This window comes from Athalia rosae, chromosome 7 (assembly GCF_917208135.1).
Source record: "Athalia rosae chromosome 7, iyAthRosa1.1, whole genome shotgun sequence".
Taxonomy (NCBI): Eukaryota; Metazoa; Arthropoda; class Insecta; order Hymenoptera; family Athaliidae; genus Athalia; species Athalia rosae.
The window spans coordinates 3269203-3283637 of NC_064032.1; the positions used below are offsets into that span (position 1 = coordinate 3269203).

Below are 14435 nucleotides of genomic sequence, written 5' to 3' on the forward strand. Positions count from 1 at the left end.
GAGGTATTTCGGAATTTAGAATTTGGGCCAAAAATTTTTCTAGGTATCAGGAGAACAGGAAAACCGAGGAGGTATTCCGAAAACTGGTGCCTGATGAAGTGCATGCGTTCCACCCTGTTTATTTATTCCTAGTATGAGAGAGAGAGCGACTGATGCATTGCAGGACTGATTGCATGCATGCCTGTGTCTTTGATCGTTCAATCATGCTTCAAACCGGAACCGATAATGCAGAGCTCTAGAATGCCGGCCCTGAAAATTGAAAGTTTGCCCAAAAGTGGAGATTTGTATCAGGAGAACAGGAAACCCGAGGAGGTGGTCCGAAACTTGGTGCCTCATCATGTGCATGCATTCAATCCTTCATGATTATTTCTAGTCTGATAGACAGAGCGACTGATTCTTTGCAGGACTAACTATATGCGTGTCTATGTATTTATTTATTCAATAAATCGTAGCTACAATAGAGAAAGAATGATTTCTAGCTTTGAGAATAGCGTTTGCGAAGTTTAGGATGTAGGCAAAAAAATTTTCCGGGTATCAGGAGAACAGAAAAACCGAGGAGGTATTTCGGAATTTAGAATTTGGGCCAAAAATTTTTCTAGGTATCAGGAGAACAGGAAAACCGAGGAGGTATTCCGAAAACTGGTGCCTGATGAAGTGCATGCGTTCTACCCTGTTTATTTATTCCTAGTATGAGAGAGAGAGCGACTGATGCATTGCAGGACTGATTGCATGCATGCCTGTGTCTTTGATCGTTCAATCATGCTTCAAACCGGAACCGATAATGCAGAGCTCTAGAATGCCGGCCCTGAAAATTGAAAGTTTGCCCAAAAGTGGAGATTTGTATCAGGAGAACAGGAAACCCGAGGAGGTGGTCCGAAACTTGGTGCCTCATCATGTGCATGCATTCAATCCTTCATGATTATTTCTAGTCTGATAGACAGAGCGACTGATTCTTTGCAGGACTAACTATATGCGTGTCTATGTATTTATTTATTCAATAAATCGTAGCTACAATAGAGAAAGAATGATTTCTAGCTTTAAGAACAGCGTTTGCGAAGTTTAGGATGTAGGCAAAAAAATTTTCCGGGTATCAGGAGAACAGAAAAACCGAGGAGGTATTTCGGAATTTAGAATTTAGGCCAAAAATTTTTCTGGGTATCAGGAGAACAGGAAAACCGAGGAGGTATTCCGAAAACTGGTGCCTGATGAAGTGCATGCGTTTCACCCTGTTTATTTATTCCTAGTATGAGAGAGAGAGCGACTGATGCATTGCAGGACTGATTGCATGCATGCCTGTGTCTTTGATCGTTCAATCATGCTTCAAACCGGAACCGATAATGCAGAGCTCTAGAATGCCGGCCCTGAAAATTGAAAGTTTGCCCAAAAGTGGAGATTTGTATCAGGAGAACAGGAAACCCGAGGAGGTGGTCCGAAACTTGGTGCCTCATCATGTGCATGCATTCAATCCTTCATGATTATTTCTAGTCTGATAGACAGAGCGACTGATTCTTTGCAGGACTAACTATATGCGTGTCTATGTATTTATTTATTCAATAAATCGTAGCTACAATAGAGAAAGAATGATTTCTAGCTTTGAGAATAGCGTTTGCGAAGTTTAGGATGTAGGCAAAAAAATTTTCCGGGTATCAGGAGAACAGAAAAACCGAGGAGGTATTCCGGAATTTAGAATTTGGGCCAAAAATTTTTCTAGGTATCAGGAGAACAGGAAAACCGAGGAGGTATTCCGAAAACTGGTGCCTGATGAAGTGCATGCGTTCCACCCTGTTTATTTATTCCTAGTATGAGAGAGAGAGCGACTGATGCATTGCAGGACTGATTGCATGCATGCCTGTGTCTTTGATCGTTCAATCATGCTTCAAACCGGAACCGATAATGCAGAGCTCTAGAATGCCGGCCCTGAAAATTGAAAGTTTGCCCAAAAGTGGAGATTTGTATCAGGAGAACAGGAAACCCGAGGAGGTGGTCCGAAACTTGGTGCCTCATCATGTGCATGCATTCAATCCTTCATGATTATTTCTAGTCTGATAGACAGAGCGACTGATTCTTTGCAGGACTAACTATATGCGTGTCTATGTATTTATTTATTCAATAAATCGTAGCTACAATAGAGAAAGAATGATTTCTAGCTTTAAGAACAGCGTTTGCGAAGTTTAGGATGTAGGCAAAAAAATTTTCCGGGTATCAGGAGAACAGAAAAACCGAGGAGGTATTTCGGAATTTAGAATCTAGGCCAAAAATTTTTCTAGGTATCAGGAGAACAGGAAAACCGAGGGGGTATTCCGAAAACTGGTGCCTGATGAAGTGCATGCGTTTCACCCTGTTTATTTATTCCTAGTATGAGAGAGAGAGCGACTGATGCATTGCAGGACTGATTGCATGCATGCCTGTGTCTTTGATCGTTCAATCATGCTTCAAACCGGAACCGATAATGCAGAGCTCTAGAATGCCGGCCCTGAAAATTGAAAGTTTGCCCAAAAGTGGAGATTTGTATCAGGAGAACAGGAAACCCGAGGAGGTGGTCCGAAACTTGGTGCCTCATCATGTGCATGCATTCAATCCTTCATGATTATTTCTAGTCTGATAGACAGAGCGACTGATTCTTTGCAGGACTAACTATATGCGTGTCTATGTATTTATTTATTCAATAAATCGTAGCTACAATAGAGAAAGAATGATTTCTAGCTTTAAGAACAGCGTTTGCGAAGTTTAGGATGTAGGCAAAAAAATTTTCCGGGTATCAGGAGAACAGAAAAACCGAGGAGGTATTTCGGAATTTAGAATCTAGGCCAAAAATTTTTCTAGGTATCAGGAGAACAGGAAAACCGAGGAGGTATTCCGAAAACTGGTGCCTGATGAAGTGCATGCGTTTCACCCTGTTTATTTATTCCTAGTATGAGAGAGAGAGCGACTGATGCATTGCAGGACTGATTGCATGCATGCCTGTGTCTTTGATCGTTCAATCATGCTTCAAACCGGAACCGATAATGCAGAGCTCTAGAATGCCGGCCCTGAAAATTGAAAGTTTGCCCAAAAGTGGAGATTTGTATCAGGAGAACAGGAAACCCGAGGAGGTGGTCCGAAACTTGGTGCCTCATCATGTGCATGCATTCAATCCTTCATGATTATTTCTAGTCTGATAGACAGAGCGACTGATTCTTTGCAGGACTAACTATATGCGTGTCTATGTATTTATTTATTCAATAAATCGTAGCTACAATAGAGAAAGAATGATTTCTAGCTTTGAGAATAGCGTTTGCGAAGTTTAGGATGTAGGCAAAAAAATTTTCCGGGTATCAGGAGAACAGAAAAACCGAGGAGGTATTTCGGAATTTAGAATTTGGGCCAAAAATTTTTCTAGGTATCAGGAGAACAGGAAAACCGAGGAGGTATTCCGAAAACTGGTGCCTGATGAAGTGCATGCGTTCCACCCTGTTTATTTATTCCTAGTATGAGAGAGAGAGCGACTGATGCATTGCAGGACTGATTGCATGCATGCCTGTGTCTTTGATCGTTCAATCATGCTTCAAACCGGAACCGATAATGCAGAGCTCTAGAATGCCGGCCCTGAAAATTGAAAGTTTGCCCAAAAGTGGAGATTTGTATCAGGAGAACAGGAAACCCGAGGAGGTGGTCCGAAACTTGGTGCCTCATCATGTGCATGCATTCAATCCTTCATGATTATTTCTAGTCTGATAGACAGAGCGACTGATTCTTTGCAGGACTAACTATATGCGTGTCTATGTATTTATTTATTCAATAAATCGTAGCTACAATAGAGAAAGAATGATTTCTAGCTTTAAGAACAGCGTTTGCGAAGTTTAGGATGTAGGCAAAAAAATTTTCCGGGTATCAGGAGAACAGAAAAACCGAGGAGGTATTTCGGAATTTAGAATCTAGGCCAAAAATTTTTCTAGGTATCAGGAGAACAGGAAAACCGAGGAGGTATTCCGAAAACTGGTGCCTGATGAAGTGCATGCGTTCCACCCTGTTTATTTATTCCTAGTATGAGAGAGAGAGCGACTGATGCATTGCAGGACTGATTGCATGCATGCCTGTGTCTTTGATCGTTCAATCATGCTTCAAACCGGAACCGATAATGCAGAGCTCTAGAATGCCGGCCCTGAAAATCGAAAGTTTGCCCAAAAGTGGAGATTTGTATCAGGAGAACAGGAAACCCGAGGAGGTGGTCCGAAACTTGGTGCCTCATCATGTGCATGCATTCAATCCTTCATGATTATTTCTAGTCTGATAGACAGAGCGACTGATTCTTTGCAGGACTAACTATATGCGTGTCTATGTATTTATTTATTCAATAAATCGTAGCTACAATAGAGAAAGAATGATTTCTAGCTTTGAGAATAGCGTTTGCGAAGTTTAGGATGTAGGCAAAAAAATTTTCCGGGTATCAGGAGAACAGAAAAACCGAGGAGGTATTTCGGAATTTAGAATTTGGGCCAAAAATTTTTCTAGGTATCAGGAGAACAGGAAAACCGAGGAGGTATTCCGAAAACTGGTGCCTGATGAAGTGCATGCGTTCCACCCTGTTTATTTATTCCTAGTATGAGAGAGAGAGCGACTGATGCATTGCAGGACTGATTGCATGCATGCCTGTGTCTTTGATCGTTCAATCATGCTTCAAACCGGAACCGATAATGCAGAGCTCTAGAATGCCGGCCCTGAAAATTGAAAGTTTGCCCAAAAGTGGAGATTTGTATCAGGAGAACAGGAAACCCGAGGAGGTGGTCCGAAACTTGGTGCCTCATCATGTGCATGCATTCAATCCTTCATGATTATTTCTAGTTCGATAGACAGAGCGACTGATTCTTTGCAGGACTAACTATATGCGTGTCTATGTATTTATTTATTCAATAAATCGTAGCTACAATAGAGAAAGAATGATTTCTAGCTTTAAGAACAGCGTTTGCGAAGTTTAGGATGTAGGCAAAAAAATTTCCCGGGTATCAGGAGAACAGAAAAATCGAGGAGGTATTTCGGAATTCAGATTTTAGGCCAAAAATTTTTCTAGGTATCAGGAGAACAGGAAAACCGAGGAGGTATTCCGAAAACTGGTGCCTGATGAAGTGCATGCGTTCCACCTTGTTTATTTATTCCTAGTATGAGAGAGAGAGCGACTGATGCATTGCAGGACTGATTGCATGCATGCCTGTGTCTTTGATCGTTCAATCATGCTTCAAACCGGAACCGATAATGCAGAGCTCTAGAATGCCGGCCCTAAAAATTGAAAGTTTGCCCAAAAGTGGAGATTTGTATCAGGAGAACAGGAAACCCGAGGAGGTGGTCCGAAACTTGGTGCTTCATCATGTGCATGCATTCAATCCTTCATGAATATTTCTAGTCTGATAGACAGAGCGACTGATTCTCTGCATGACTAACACTATATATCCTTGCCCGTGTATTCATTCATTCAATGAATCGTTGATACAATAGGAAAAGATCAATTTCGAGCTCTTGAAGAGTGGTCCTCCAGTTCAGAATTCAGGCCAACAACTTCTTTTCGTATCAGGAGAACAATAAACTCAGATTTTTTGTCCCGAAATTTATGTTTGTGTCACGCAAACAGGATACCTGAGAAGGTATTGCTCATTCATTTGCGGGGCTTCTTTGGTGGTGGATGAATAAAAGGCATAAAATAAATTGTAACAGGGTTTCAGGTATATGACGACTTTATTCATAGAGAAATATCTTTTTTCACCATCGATTTTTTACATCTTACAAATAAATTGATAGAGGTTTCTTACTGATATAAAATCTCATTAAACTCACAATCAGATAGGACATGACGTATAGATACATGATAAATAAAGTATGAATAGTATTTCTTTTCAGTTACAAACATTTCGAACAATAGATCCAGTTGTAGCGACGAGTCTTGTGTTCGAGATGTAAGGCAGAGGTAGTTCGAGGCTGCCAGTTTTTTCCCTATAACAGTAACAGAGAAAATGATCAATCATTATCCAATTGATGGTGAATCGCCAAGTCATTCAATGAATACGCGAATGACAAGGGACATCCCAACGGGACTCATTCTCAGATCGATTCAATCGACGTATTTATGTTTGATACGCCGAAGTACATATGAAACGCGTCCTGAATACTTTACCATCACCCCAAAAAACGTTTCCTTACGTGGGAGAAGAATTCACAATCTCTCTCTCACAGATTCGGATACCGTATTATTATGCATTCAGATCCTAGAAATCTGAGTCTCAAAGCAAAATGACCTCATTCATAAGATTGTTTGAGCTATCGTCAATTCATCACTCTTAAGTGTAAAAAAATCAAGGATAGTTCAGTGGAATTCATTTCTTACTTAATCTAATCGACGTATTCGTATTCCTTACAAGAAAAAATTAATTGGGGAAATATCTTGCTTTCTTCCTTTCATTCTCTCCGATGATCGGGTGAATTTTGAAATCTACCTATTCATTCTACTTTAATATATTTTGACATGATTTCAGCAATTTGCATTCCCTATCTCTCTTGAAGCCTAGCCCGCCAAACTTGTCTATAGCGGACAGATCATGAACACAAGGTAGCTTGACCACAAAAATTCTCAGTTGCTCAGTTGCCTGTGTACCAACGAGTACGGACTGATTGCTTAAAATTTTTTCAGTTAAATTGGAGTCATACACAACTTTTTGTGCTACCGGGATGAAATCGTACTGATTCCAAATCATTCAGGTTGTATCTTGGAGTTCTTCGAAAATGAACGTGCTGACAAATCACGTGAAATCTGTAACTGCTGCCATAGCTAACATAGTGAGATGGGAGGGTTATGTTGTGAGAAACTATGCGCTGAAATCGGACTTGAAAATAAAGTGGGTTCGACCCGAAAAAATCCCAAGTTACAAAGCTGAAAAGAGCGGGGATTTGGGATTGAATCTCAATGTTAAACCATCACAATTAGCGAATCACTTTGACGAATCTATTGAATTGAAAGAGTAAGATACGTTCGAGGCCTGAGCCATAGCAGACTACCTAAACTGCCTTATTTATCTCAATTTTTATCTTTTTGTTTCACTTCATTCCTCTGTATTTACTGTCTCATGAACTGATATTTTCAGTGCGGATGACATTGTGAAGAAGCTGGTCACACTAGAATATTTGCCACTGTGGGAAACAAAGGAAAAAAAACGAGTAGAGACTTTATCTTTGGTGAAACGACATGCCTATGATAATTATTCCATGGAAGCAAAAAGTATTTGTGACCCTGTATTATAAAAAGATGTTTTTACTTTCCAGCTATTCATCAATTTACCATATTACAGTTGCCCAGATGACAACAACCATCCAACATTTGCAACAACGGATGGAACTTCACCCTAGAGATGTAAAAGTCAAGGTATTTCTAAAGGAGCTAATTGATAAGAGGAAAAAGTTCCTTGGCTACCTTCGACGTTGGGACTATAGAAGATTTGAGTGGATTCTTGAGAAGCTCAATCTCATCTATAAGGCACATCCTCCGTAAGTTAGTGCATTACAATGCTGGAAATCAACTTTCACATAATCTAGAATATGCTGATAAAGACTTTGCTTCTCAGGCAATATCTTCCAGTGTCCAGAAAGGACTCGCTACGCAAGCTGACTGCAAATCACTGTGAAAATATTGTACAAGGAAAGTTAGATGCTTATAAAGCAGAGTTGCAGGCACAGCAAAAAGAATTTTTCAAAGAGAAGTGGCAAAAGCTTGTTTTTGTCAGAAATGAAGAGTTATCATGTGGTGTGACACCGTCTGTTACCGAAGAAGACATTGAACAGGCTAAAGTGAAGTATGAATCATTTAAGTGATGACATTTATTCATTTATATCATCGCTCAGTCTGCTGTATATACATATGTATGAGGAACCATGATAAGAAATAATAAACTTGTGGTATGCTTGATTCCAAATTATTACTGCCTATCATGAAATAATACTAAAACGATACCCCGCAAGTGCATTCAAAACTCAACAGGACTAAAAGAAATATGTAAACGATATTTTTTTATTTCATTCAAAGTTGCAGCTTACAAATAATATATAGAAATACTTGCCAAGCGTTCTTCTGTTGCTTGTTAAACATCGTCAGGATCAAATATTTCAAAATCATTTGATTGGATCCGAATAATATGAATCGATACTTGCTGGATAATACAGTATAAATGCATCTTAGATCATACTGGAACCAAATTCATTTAGCAACGATTTGTCCAAAGTACTGACACTGATAATACCAATGATACAAATATTAGTTCACGAGGTGTATGAGAGAATAAAATCTCCAGGAGACTGTCACTCAAATTTTCCAACTGTGAACGGAAACAGTTTACAGAGTTAAAACAGCAAAGCACAAGATGATCGTTACAAAGATCATTAAAACTTCATCTGTTCCTAGATCGCTTGTTATTACTTTTCTTTGCACTACTTGAGGAAGATCGATTTTTGTTTGAATCTTTGCTATTGGTGTGACCATCTTTAACTGGTGTGGTGACATGGTCTATACCACCGTTTGACATTGGCCCATTGGTAAACTCAACGTTACCATCCGCGTTATTATGGGTACCATTATTTTGAGAATAACTCGACTGAACCGAGGTATGATTCTTGCCACTGGTTTCTTTGTTATTGCTCGGAGTTAATACAGAATTGGTAAAGTTGCAATTGTCCTCGCTTCCGCTGTTCCCAACTTGTGACTCCGACTCGCTGTATCGCTCAACTGGAATAATTTACCCCTCATTAACAGCAAATAGTATTACATATCAGTGATAAATGAAACAGGTTGATCGTTGCAGATCAATATCAATTTCCAACATTTTCCATTTTCAAAATTTTTTCAAATCTGGACAGAACGACGAACAAAATGTCAATCCAGTAATGTCGATTTTTGATATAGATCAGCAACGATGTTGGAAAGTAATAGAATGAGATAAGAGAGTTTCTAGGATAAGTTTATTATCGTAAAAACTTATTTTATACACTACCAAGGCACATATATAATAGAAACAAGAAAAAAAAAATAAAAATAGATAGAGAAATCTATAAGTTAAAGGAAATCACTAAAGAAATTTGACGATTCCAAGATAGTAAATAAACGAAGCCGTACCTAATAGATGTAGAACCAAATAGATATACTGTATATCAATAGTTGTATATAATATATAATGAATTAACAAGAATATTTCACAACTCAGACAAACATAACACCAGTAACCACAAACGTAGGTATCTATAGTGTTTGTGTGTGTATGTGTAAAATAATAACAATGATTATTTTTTGCTGGTGAGCATACCTTGATCAAAACAAATATTACAAAACCAAGAATAGCTACCAAATTGTTAGATTGAAATGAAAAATATAATTAAGAATATCCATTGTGCTCCTTACTTTTGTCTTGGGTATTTTCCAGTATCCCATTCACTGCCTGTAATACAGAATTGCAAAGAAACATTTATACCTCCAATAAAACAATTATTCTACAACCACCTATCAACGCTGCAACAAGTAACAACTGTTTTTTTTTTGTTATTGGCATACTTACAGCAACGGAAGTGATAGATGATTTGGAAAACAATCGTTCCGCCTCTTTGAACTTCCTGTTTCGCTTATCTGCCTTACTATTCGTATTTTTGTTGCTAGCTAAGTACCGATCCCAACCCCTAATGATATTTCCGTAGAGTTGTGTATCCTCGAGGTAACTTCCCTCGAAGGCATATATTTGTCGTTCTAAATTTGCCAATGTATCCTGTGATAGAATGTAAATAACAAATTCATACCTCACAACTGAACTTCAACAGATCCCTTTCATTAAACGAGGGCAGAGTAAATTAAAAAGTACATAAGAAGTGAAAATGATCTGATGTAAATATACGAATATAACCTAAAAATGTAGAATCCATTTTTGAATAAAATAGAAGCAATATTATTTGTATGATGCACAAGCCACTTCTCCGTGAGGATTTCACGACATTTTGTATAGAAAATTCCGTAGAATTTTCAAAAATTGCTATATGATGCTTAAAAGTGAATGCAATTCAATGCAATATGTATGACGAAGTAAACGAAAATCAGACGACTTATGACAGTCTTTCGTGCATTGAACTCACCGCGATTTCAGCCTTGCGTTTTACAAGCTCTGCCAGTTCGGCCCTTAAATCTACAGACGATTTAGTAGACATTATTTATAATAAAATTAAACTATGTAAACCGAAATAAATATCATTTATCCACGACCACGGTCCTGCTGACACACCGCAAATACGAAACAAACAGTTATCTCTTGAGCGGGTTCGACAACTTGACAAAATGAAATTAAAGCACATTTCTCTACAAGTTTCAAAGTTCCCAATATTTTATTACAGGGCGCGTTCCACGCGTTTCTAGGAACTGACGAAGATGGCCGCTTGATTCAACAGCCGGTGGCGATTAGTTGAGGTTTTCTAGTTGTTCCCTGAAGTGTCCGCCAAACATTATAAGACGGTTCGTTTGTGATTATAAACAGTAGATTTTACCGTTCGAATAATGCGACTTAATCCGTCGAAGTAATGAACTGAAATTTCGCTGATTGTATTGCATTTGCATTTGATATAAGTCGACGGAAAAAACGTTGAAATTTCGTATTCGCATTTTCTTTGACGACTCTCATAGTGACGTGTGCGACTGCAAACAATTTTGCTTACCTCAATTTTCCAACGATGAGTGGAAACAACATGCAGGCGCTTTTTGCCTGCTCAAGATGCTTCTCTAGGCATCCTTTCGAGGAATTATCACCTGGACAACAGTTATGCAAGGTAAAATATTTTGCTGAGTTTCTTTTGCTGCTTACTATTATAACGAAACGCACAATCTTTATTATGTTATGTATCTATACGCTTGTGTACATACCTACAATATATATACGCACTTACCTTTGTATAAGTACGTCCATATATGCATAAAATTTCATGTCATTTCAGCCGATACCACAAAATGATGGTTTGGAGCTTATTATCAGATATCCAGCTACTTTAGTTTTATAGAATTTTAATCCAACCAATGCACAAAGAAATGTCAGCCTGTAATATGAAGAAGTATTGTGTATCTCATTACATGTGCTAGGTAGTGTTATTGTGATAAAGGAATCCAATGTGCAATATGATGGCAAAGAATGTAATAAGAAAAATCACTTATTGATTATTGTCTCATTTGTTTTTGTTTTCTACTCAGGAATGCAGAGGTGCCTTTCCCGTTGTAAAATGCACCTATTGTCGATCCGAGTTCCAGCAGACAATGTAAGTTCAAATGGCAGCCATGAATAATGTTTGTGTTTATCAATTTTTCATATTTACAGCAAGGGGAGCACCAGTACTATCTGTAAAAAATGTGAACAGAACGTCAAAGCCTATGGGAAACCCTCTGCTTGTGAATACTGCAACACTATAGCTGCTTTTATTGGAAGCAAGTGCCAACGATGCACTAATTCAGAAAAGCGATATGGTCCACCTGTTACCTGTGAACAGTGTAAACAAAAATGTGCTTTTGACAGACAAGACGAAGATAAAAAGGTAAACTCAGGATTCGACTTGATGAATCATGAAAAGTTGATGTACAGTGAAGAACAAATGAGCATGTATGTTGGTGATAACTAATTAACTTATCAGGTGGATGGAAAGCTGTTGTGTTGGCTGTGCACACTCTCCTACAAGCGTGCCTTGGCAAAGACGAAACAGTCGGATGCGGAGAGGCGAGCTCACATGAAATTGGCTCAACAACGAGCCGCGAAACATAAAGAGCAAAAGTAATAAATGAATAGGTATTCATTAATACCACTGGTAAAAGGGATTCAACTATTTTTTCGTGCTATGCTAATCATAACAGCCGATTATCACGGATTATTTTTCAGACCGAGCACGACTCCGTTGATAAAATGTGCGTTGTATCAAAAGTTTGACACAATGGAAATAATTGAATTTGAAAACGGAATTTTGTCAAGTGCAAAAAATATCTAATAATAATAATAATAAATTAAAAAAAAACCGGTGTTAATCCCTCTGTGTGATTTGCGTAACAAAAGTGTTGTTCGCCAGTGGTATTGAATTATCTAAATCTTTTAAATGGATCTTGAACACCAGCGTTTTTACTGCAGTTCTTACGCGGTAAAAGTGACAAAATGCAAACGATTGGGTGTATCTACCTGGTCTAAGTTTCCTGGAACCGTTACAGAATGAAAGGTCACAACAAACGACCGAACAGAGTTGATGTGACGCAGTTACCTACCCAGTCCGATGCAGTGGATGGAACGAATGGGCCGACGCCAGTCAAAGCGGCACGAATGGGAGGTGTTCACGATCCACATGACCCAAACAGTTCAGATCACGTTGTGGCGGTTACGCAGCTTAAAGAAAAAATTGCCCTCCTGCAGAAACAGATCATGCAAAAAGATGGTCAACTTTTGACTAAAGATAAAATGGTACTTGATTCATTCATTTCAAGGTGAAACTACAAATTAATTTTATTACTACTCACTCCGGTTAATGATTCTCTGTTCATAGATCACAGAATTGAAGGCAAAACATTTCACAAACGAGACAGAATTACGTACAAAAATGAAAGCAACGGAAAAAGAGTATGAGACCAAGGTGGGCACGCTGCAGCACAAAATATCCAGTCTTCTCAAAGAGGTTGCATCGCTATCCAAAAGCACGAGGCGAGGTGATCGCATAGCTGCAACCAAAAGCGAGGCTGGAACAAACAGTGGTAGTGGAACGGACAGTCCCATACCTTGATAAGGTAAGATTATTCCCTTTTATTGTTAATAATTTGAGAAAAACAAAAAATACCAAGCGAACCAATCAACTCTGAGATTATACAATCGTGGAGTAGGAAATGTATGAGTCTGGTGTGGATAAAAGTGAAATCCATATGCTTTCATCAATAAAACTCTGTAGTAGTCATAGTTTCATACTATAAATCTTACTACTTATTTTTTTTCTATCCTGCTTCTTTCAGAAATATTGATAGCCAAGTCAACAAACATACTCAATGTCCATACCATTTATGAATTCGCGTGGTATATTACTATAATTAGCAAATTATTTCCAATATTGAAATCAGATTCGTATTATTTTTCTAATAACTATAATAAGGATTATTATTTTCGCTGAATTTATGTAACAATCATATAAATTGAACATCACCAGTCTCCGCCAACGAGTCGTTTTAATTTAGTAGATGAGTCTTGAAAATGAATTTTAAAAAGTATAAAAAAAAGCTCTATGTAGGAGAGCGTGAAAAAAAAATGAGACAAAAGATAAAGAAAGAAAAAAGTAGTTATAATGATGATTAAATATTCATTATTCAATTCGTTGAATAGAAGAGAAGTTTAGATAGTCGAATTTTTTTTTTCAATTTCAGTGACGTAAATTCCAAATACTTTTTCCACAAGAACAACATTAGTCTTATTTTATTCTCATTAACTTTTTTCAATCTTTCCTCCCGACTCAGTTTATCCCGACACTTTTAGTATTACCTAATTGACAAAAATTCGATAAGAAAACAAGTGAATCAATACTAACAATAAGAAGTACAATTAGTTATTTATGGGTTACGAGGACTGGCGGATCAAAGTATGAAGAACGTCTCTGGATGTTGATAAGATTGTGGATAGTCGTCGTCTGTGAACATGGTATGCCTGCTCTGATGTTTTAATATTTATAACGAATGTAATGATGATGATGCTGATAATGATTACGATTATGACGATGATGATTATTGAGTAACGTTGTGATTGTAGACGAATTTTACAATAAAAAAGTGAAGAAAAAAAACCATAAATAAAACTGAGATTGAAAAAATTCTTACCAATAAATAAATTATCTCTCATCCAACACACTTCCTAGCATCATTTTTCCAATCCCTAATTTTATTTATTAACCAGCATGACCGGCAGACGATGGGCGGCGTTGAGACGAGGTCCCAGGAATCAAAACAGGGTTCTTTCAATCTGACTTTTCTTTTTTAATAATAAATAAACAACAGAACAGATAATAGTAAGATTTAAATTATTTCTTAGAGTAATAATAATAGTGATATTAATAATAATGATAATAATAATAATAATACCTAATAGAAATTATTCTTCTATTTGTAACATACAAACACTCGTACTGAGCTATTATTAAAAACTATTCACAATAATACACTATATAATCATAAATATTTATACGGTAAGTAAACGGTACGCATGTAGAAACGTGAAGAAAAGACAAATAATAAAATGATATAAAAAAATGGAGAAAAAAAAAGTAATTGCAAAAAGAAACAAGATGTCCATCGTAAATATCCAACAGCCCTATATTTATACTCTACATATATTAAGAAACAAATGCTAATTGAGCATTACTTGAATTATCATTAATAATAATATCAATTGATAATA

At 37.5% G+C, this 14435-nt stretch overlaps 3 protein-coding genes across 4 annotated transcripts; 2 read left to right on the forward strand and 1 right to left on the reverse strand.

The window, feature by feature from the left end:
• Positions 1-6595: 6595 nt before the first annotated feature.
• Positions 6596-7931, forward strand: LOC105693717 (28S ribosomal protein S15, mitochondrial). Its single transcript, XM_012413861.3, has 4 exons — positions 6596-6983; positions 7107-7240; positions 7311-7506; positions 7584-7931. Exons 1-4 carry the CDS (start codon positions 6748-6750, stop codon positions 7828-7830), a joined length of 813 nt encoding a protein of 270 aa, XP_012269284.1. The 5' UTR covers positions 6596-6747; the 3' UTR covers positions 7831-7931.
• Positions 7932-8008: 77 nt separating this feature from the next.
• Positions 8009-10423, reverse strand: LOC105693791 (chromatin modification-related protein MEAF6). The gene is made up of 4 exons (XM_012413989.3): positions 10126-10423; positions 9561-9764; positions 9407-9443; positions 8009-8737 (listed from the first exon to the last, which is right to left on the reverse strand). The coding sequence occupies exons 1-4, from the start codon at positions 10195-10197 to the stop codon at positions 8403-8405; spliced, it is 648 nt and encodes a 215-aa protein (XP_012269412.1). The 5' UTR covers positions 10198-10423; the 3' UTR covers positions 8009-8402.
• A 20-nt stretch (positions 10424-10443) lies between these two features.
• On the forward strand, positions 10444-13867 carry LOC105683058 (protein FAM76A). Of its 2 annotated transcripts, XM_012395398.3 has the most exons (7): positions 10445-10809; positions 11225-11289; positions 11349-11562; positions 11659-11795; positions 12221-12467; positions 12550-12787; positions 13007-13867. In XM_012395398.3, the coding sequence occupies exons 1-6, from the start codon at positions 10714-10716 to the stop codon at positions 12781-12783; spliced, it is 993 nt and encodes a 330-aa protein (XP_012250821.1). In that variant the 5' UTR covers positions 10445-10713; the 3' UTR covers positions 12784-12787; positions 13007-13867. The 2 variants fall into 2 exon arrangements, with proteins under 2 accessions (XP_048515043.1, XP_012250821.1); XM_048659086.1 differs by lacking the exon at positions 13007-13867 and having other exon boundaries at positions 10444-10809; positions 12550-12968.
• Positions 13868-14435: the final 568 nt, after the last annotated feature.

Excerpts from the sequence above, each read along its gene's own strand:
- LOC105693717 (XM_012413861.3), top strand. The coding sequence starts at position 6,748 with ATGAACGTGCTGACAAATCACGTGAAATCTGTAACTGCTGCCATAGCT. Across the intron at positions 6,984-7,106 it reads GAATCTATTGAATTGAAAGA|TGCGGATGACATTGTGAAGA; the intron begins GTAAGATACGTT and ends TGATATTTTCAG. Across the intron at positions 7,241-7,310 it reads TTATTCCATGGAAGCAAAAA|TTGCCCAGATGACAACAACC; the intron begins GTATTTGTGACC and ends ACCATATTACAG.
- LOC105693791 (XM_012413989.3), bottom strand. The coding sequence starts at position 10,197 with ATGTCTACTAAATCGTCTGTAGATTTAAGGGCCGAACTGGCAGAGCTT. Across the intron at positions 9,765-10,125 it reads AACGCAAGGCTGAAATCGCG|GATACATTGGCAAATTTAGA; the intron begins GTGAGTTCAATG and ends ATTCTATCACAG. Across the intron at positions 9,444-9,560 it reads CATCTATCACTTCCGTTGCT|GCAGTGAATGGGATACTGGA; the intron begins GTAAGTATGCCA and ends TCTGTATTACAG.
- LOC105683058 (XM_048659086.1), top strand. The coding sequence starts at position 10,714 with ATGAGTGGAAACAACATGCAGGCGCTTTTTGCCTGCTCAAGATGCTTC. Across the intron at positions 11,290-11,348 it reads TCCGAGTTCCAGCAGACAAT|CAAGGGGAGCACCAGTACTA; the intron begins GTAAGTTCAAAT and ends TCATATTTACAG. Across the intron at positions 12,468-12,549 it reads TTTTGACTAAAGATAAAATG|ATCACAGAATTGAAGGCAAA; the intron begins GTACTTGATTCA and ends CTCTGTTCATAG.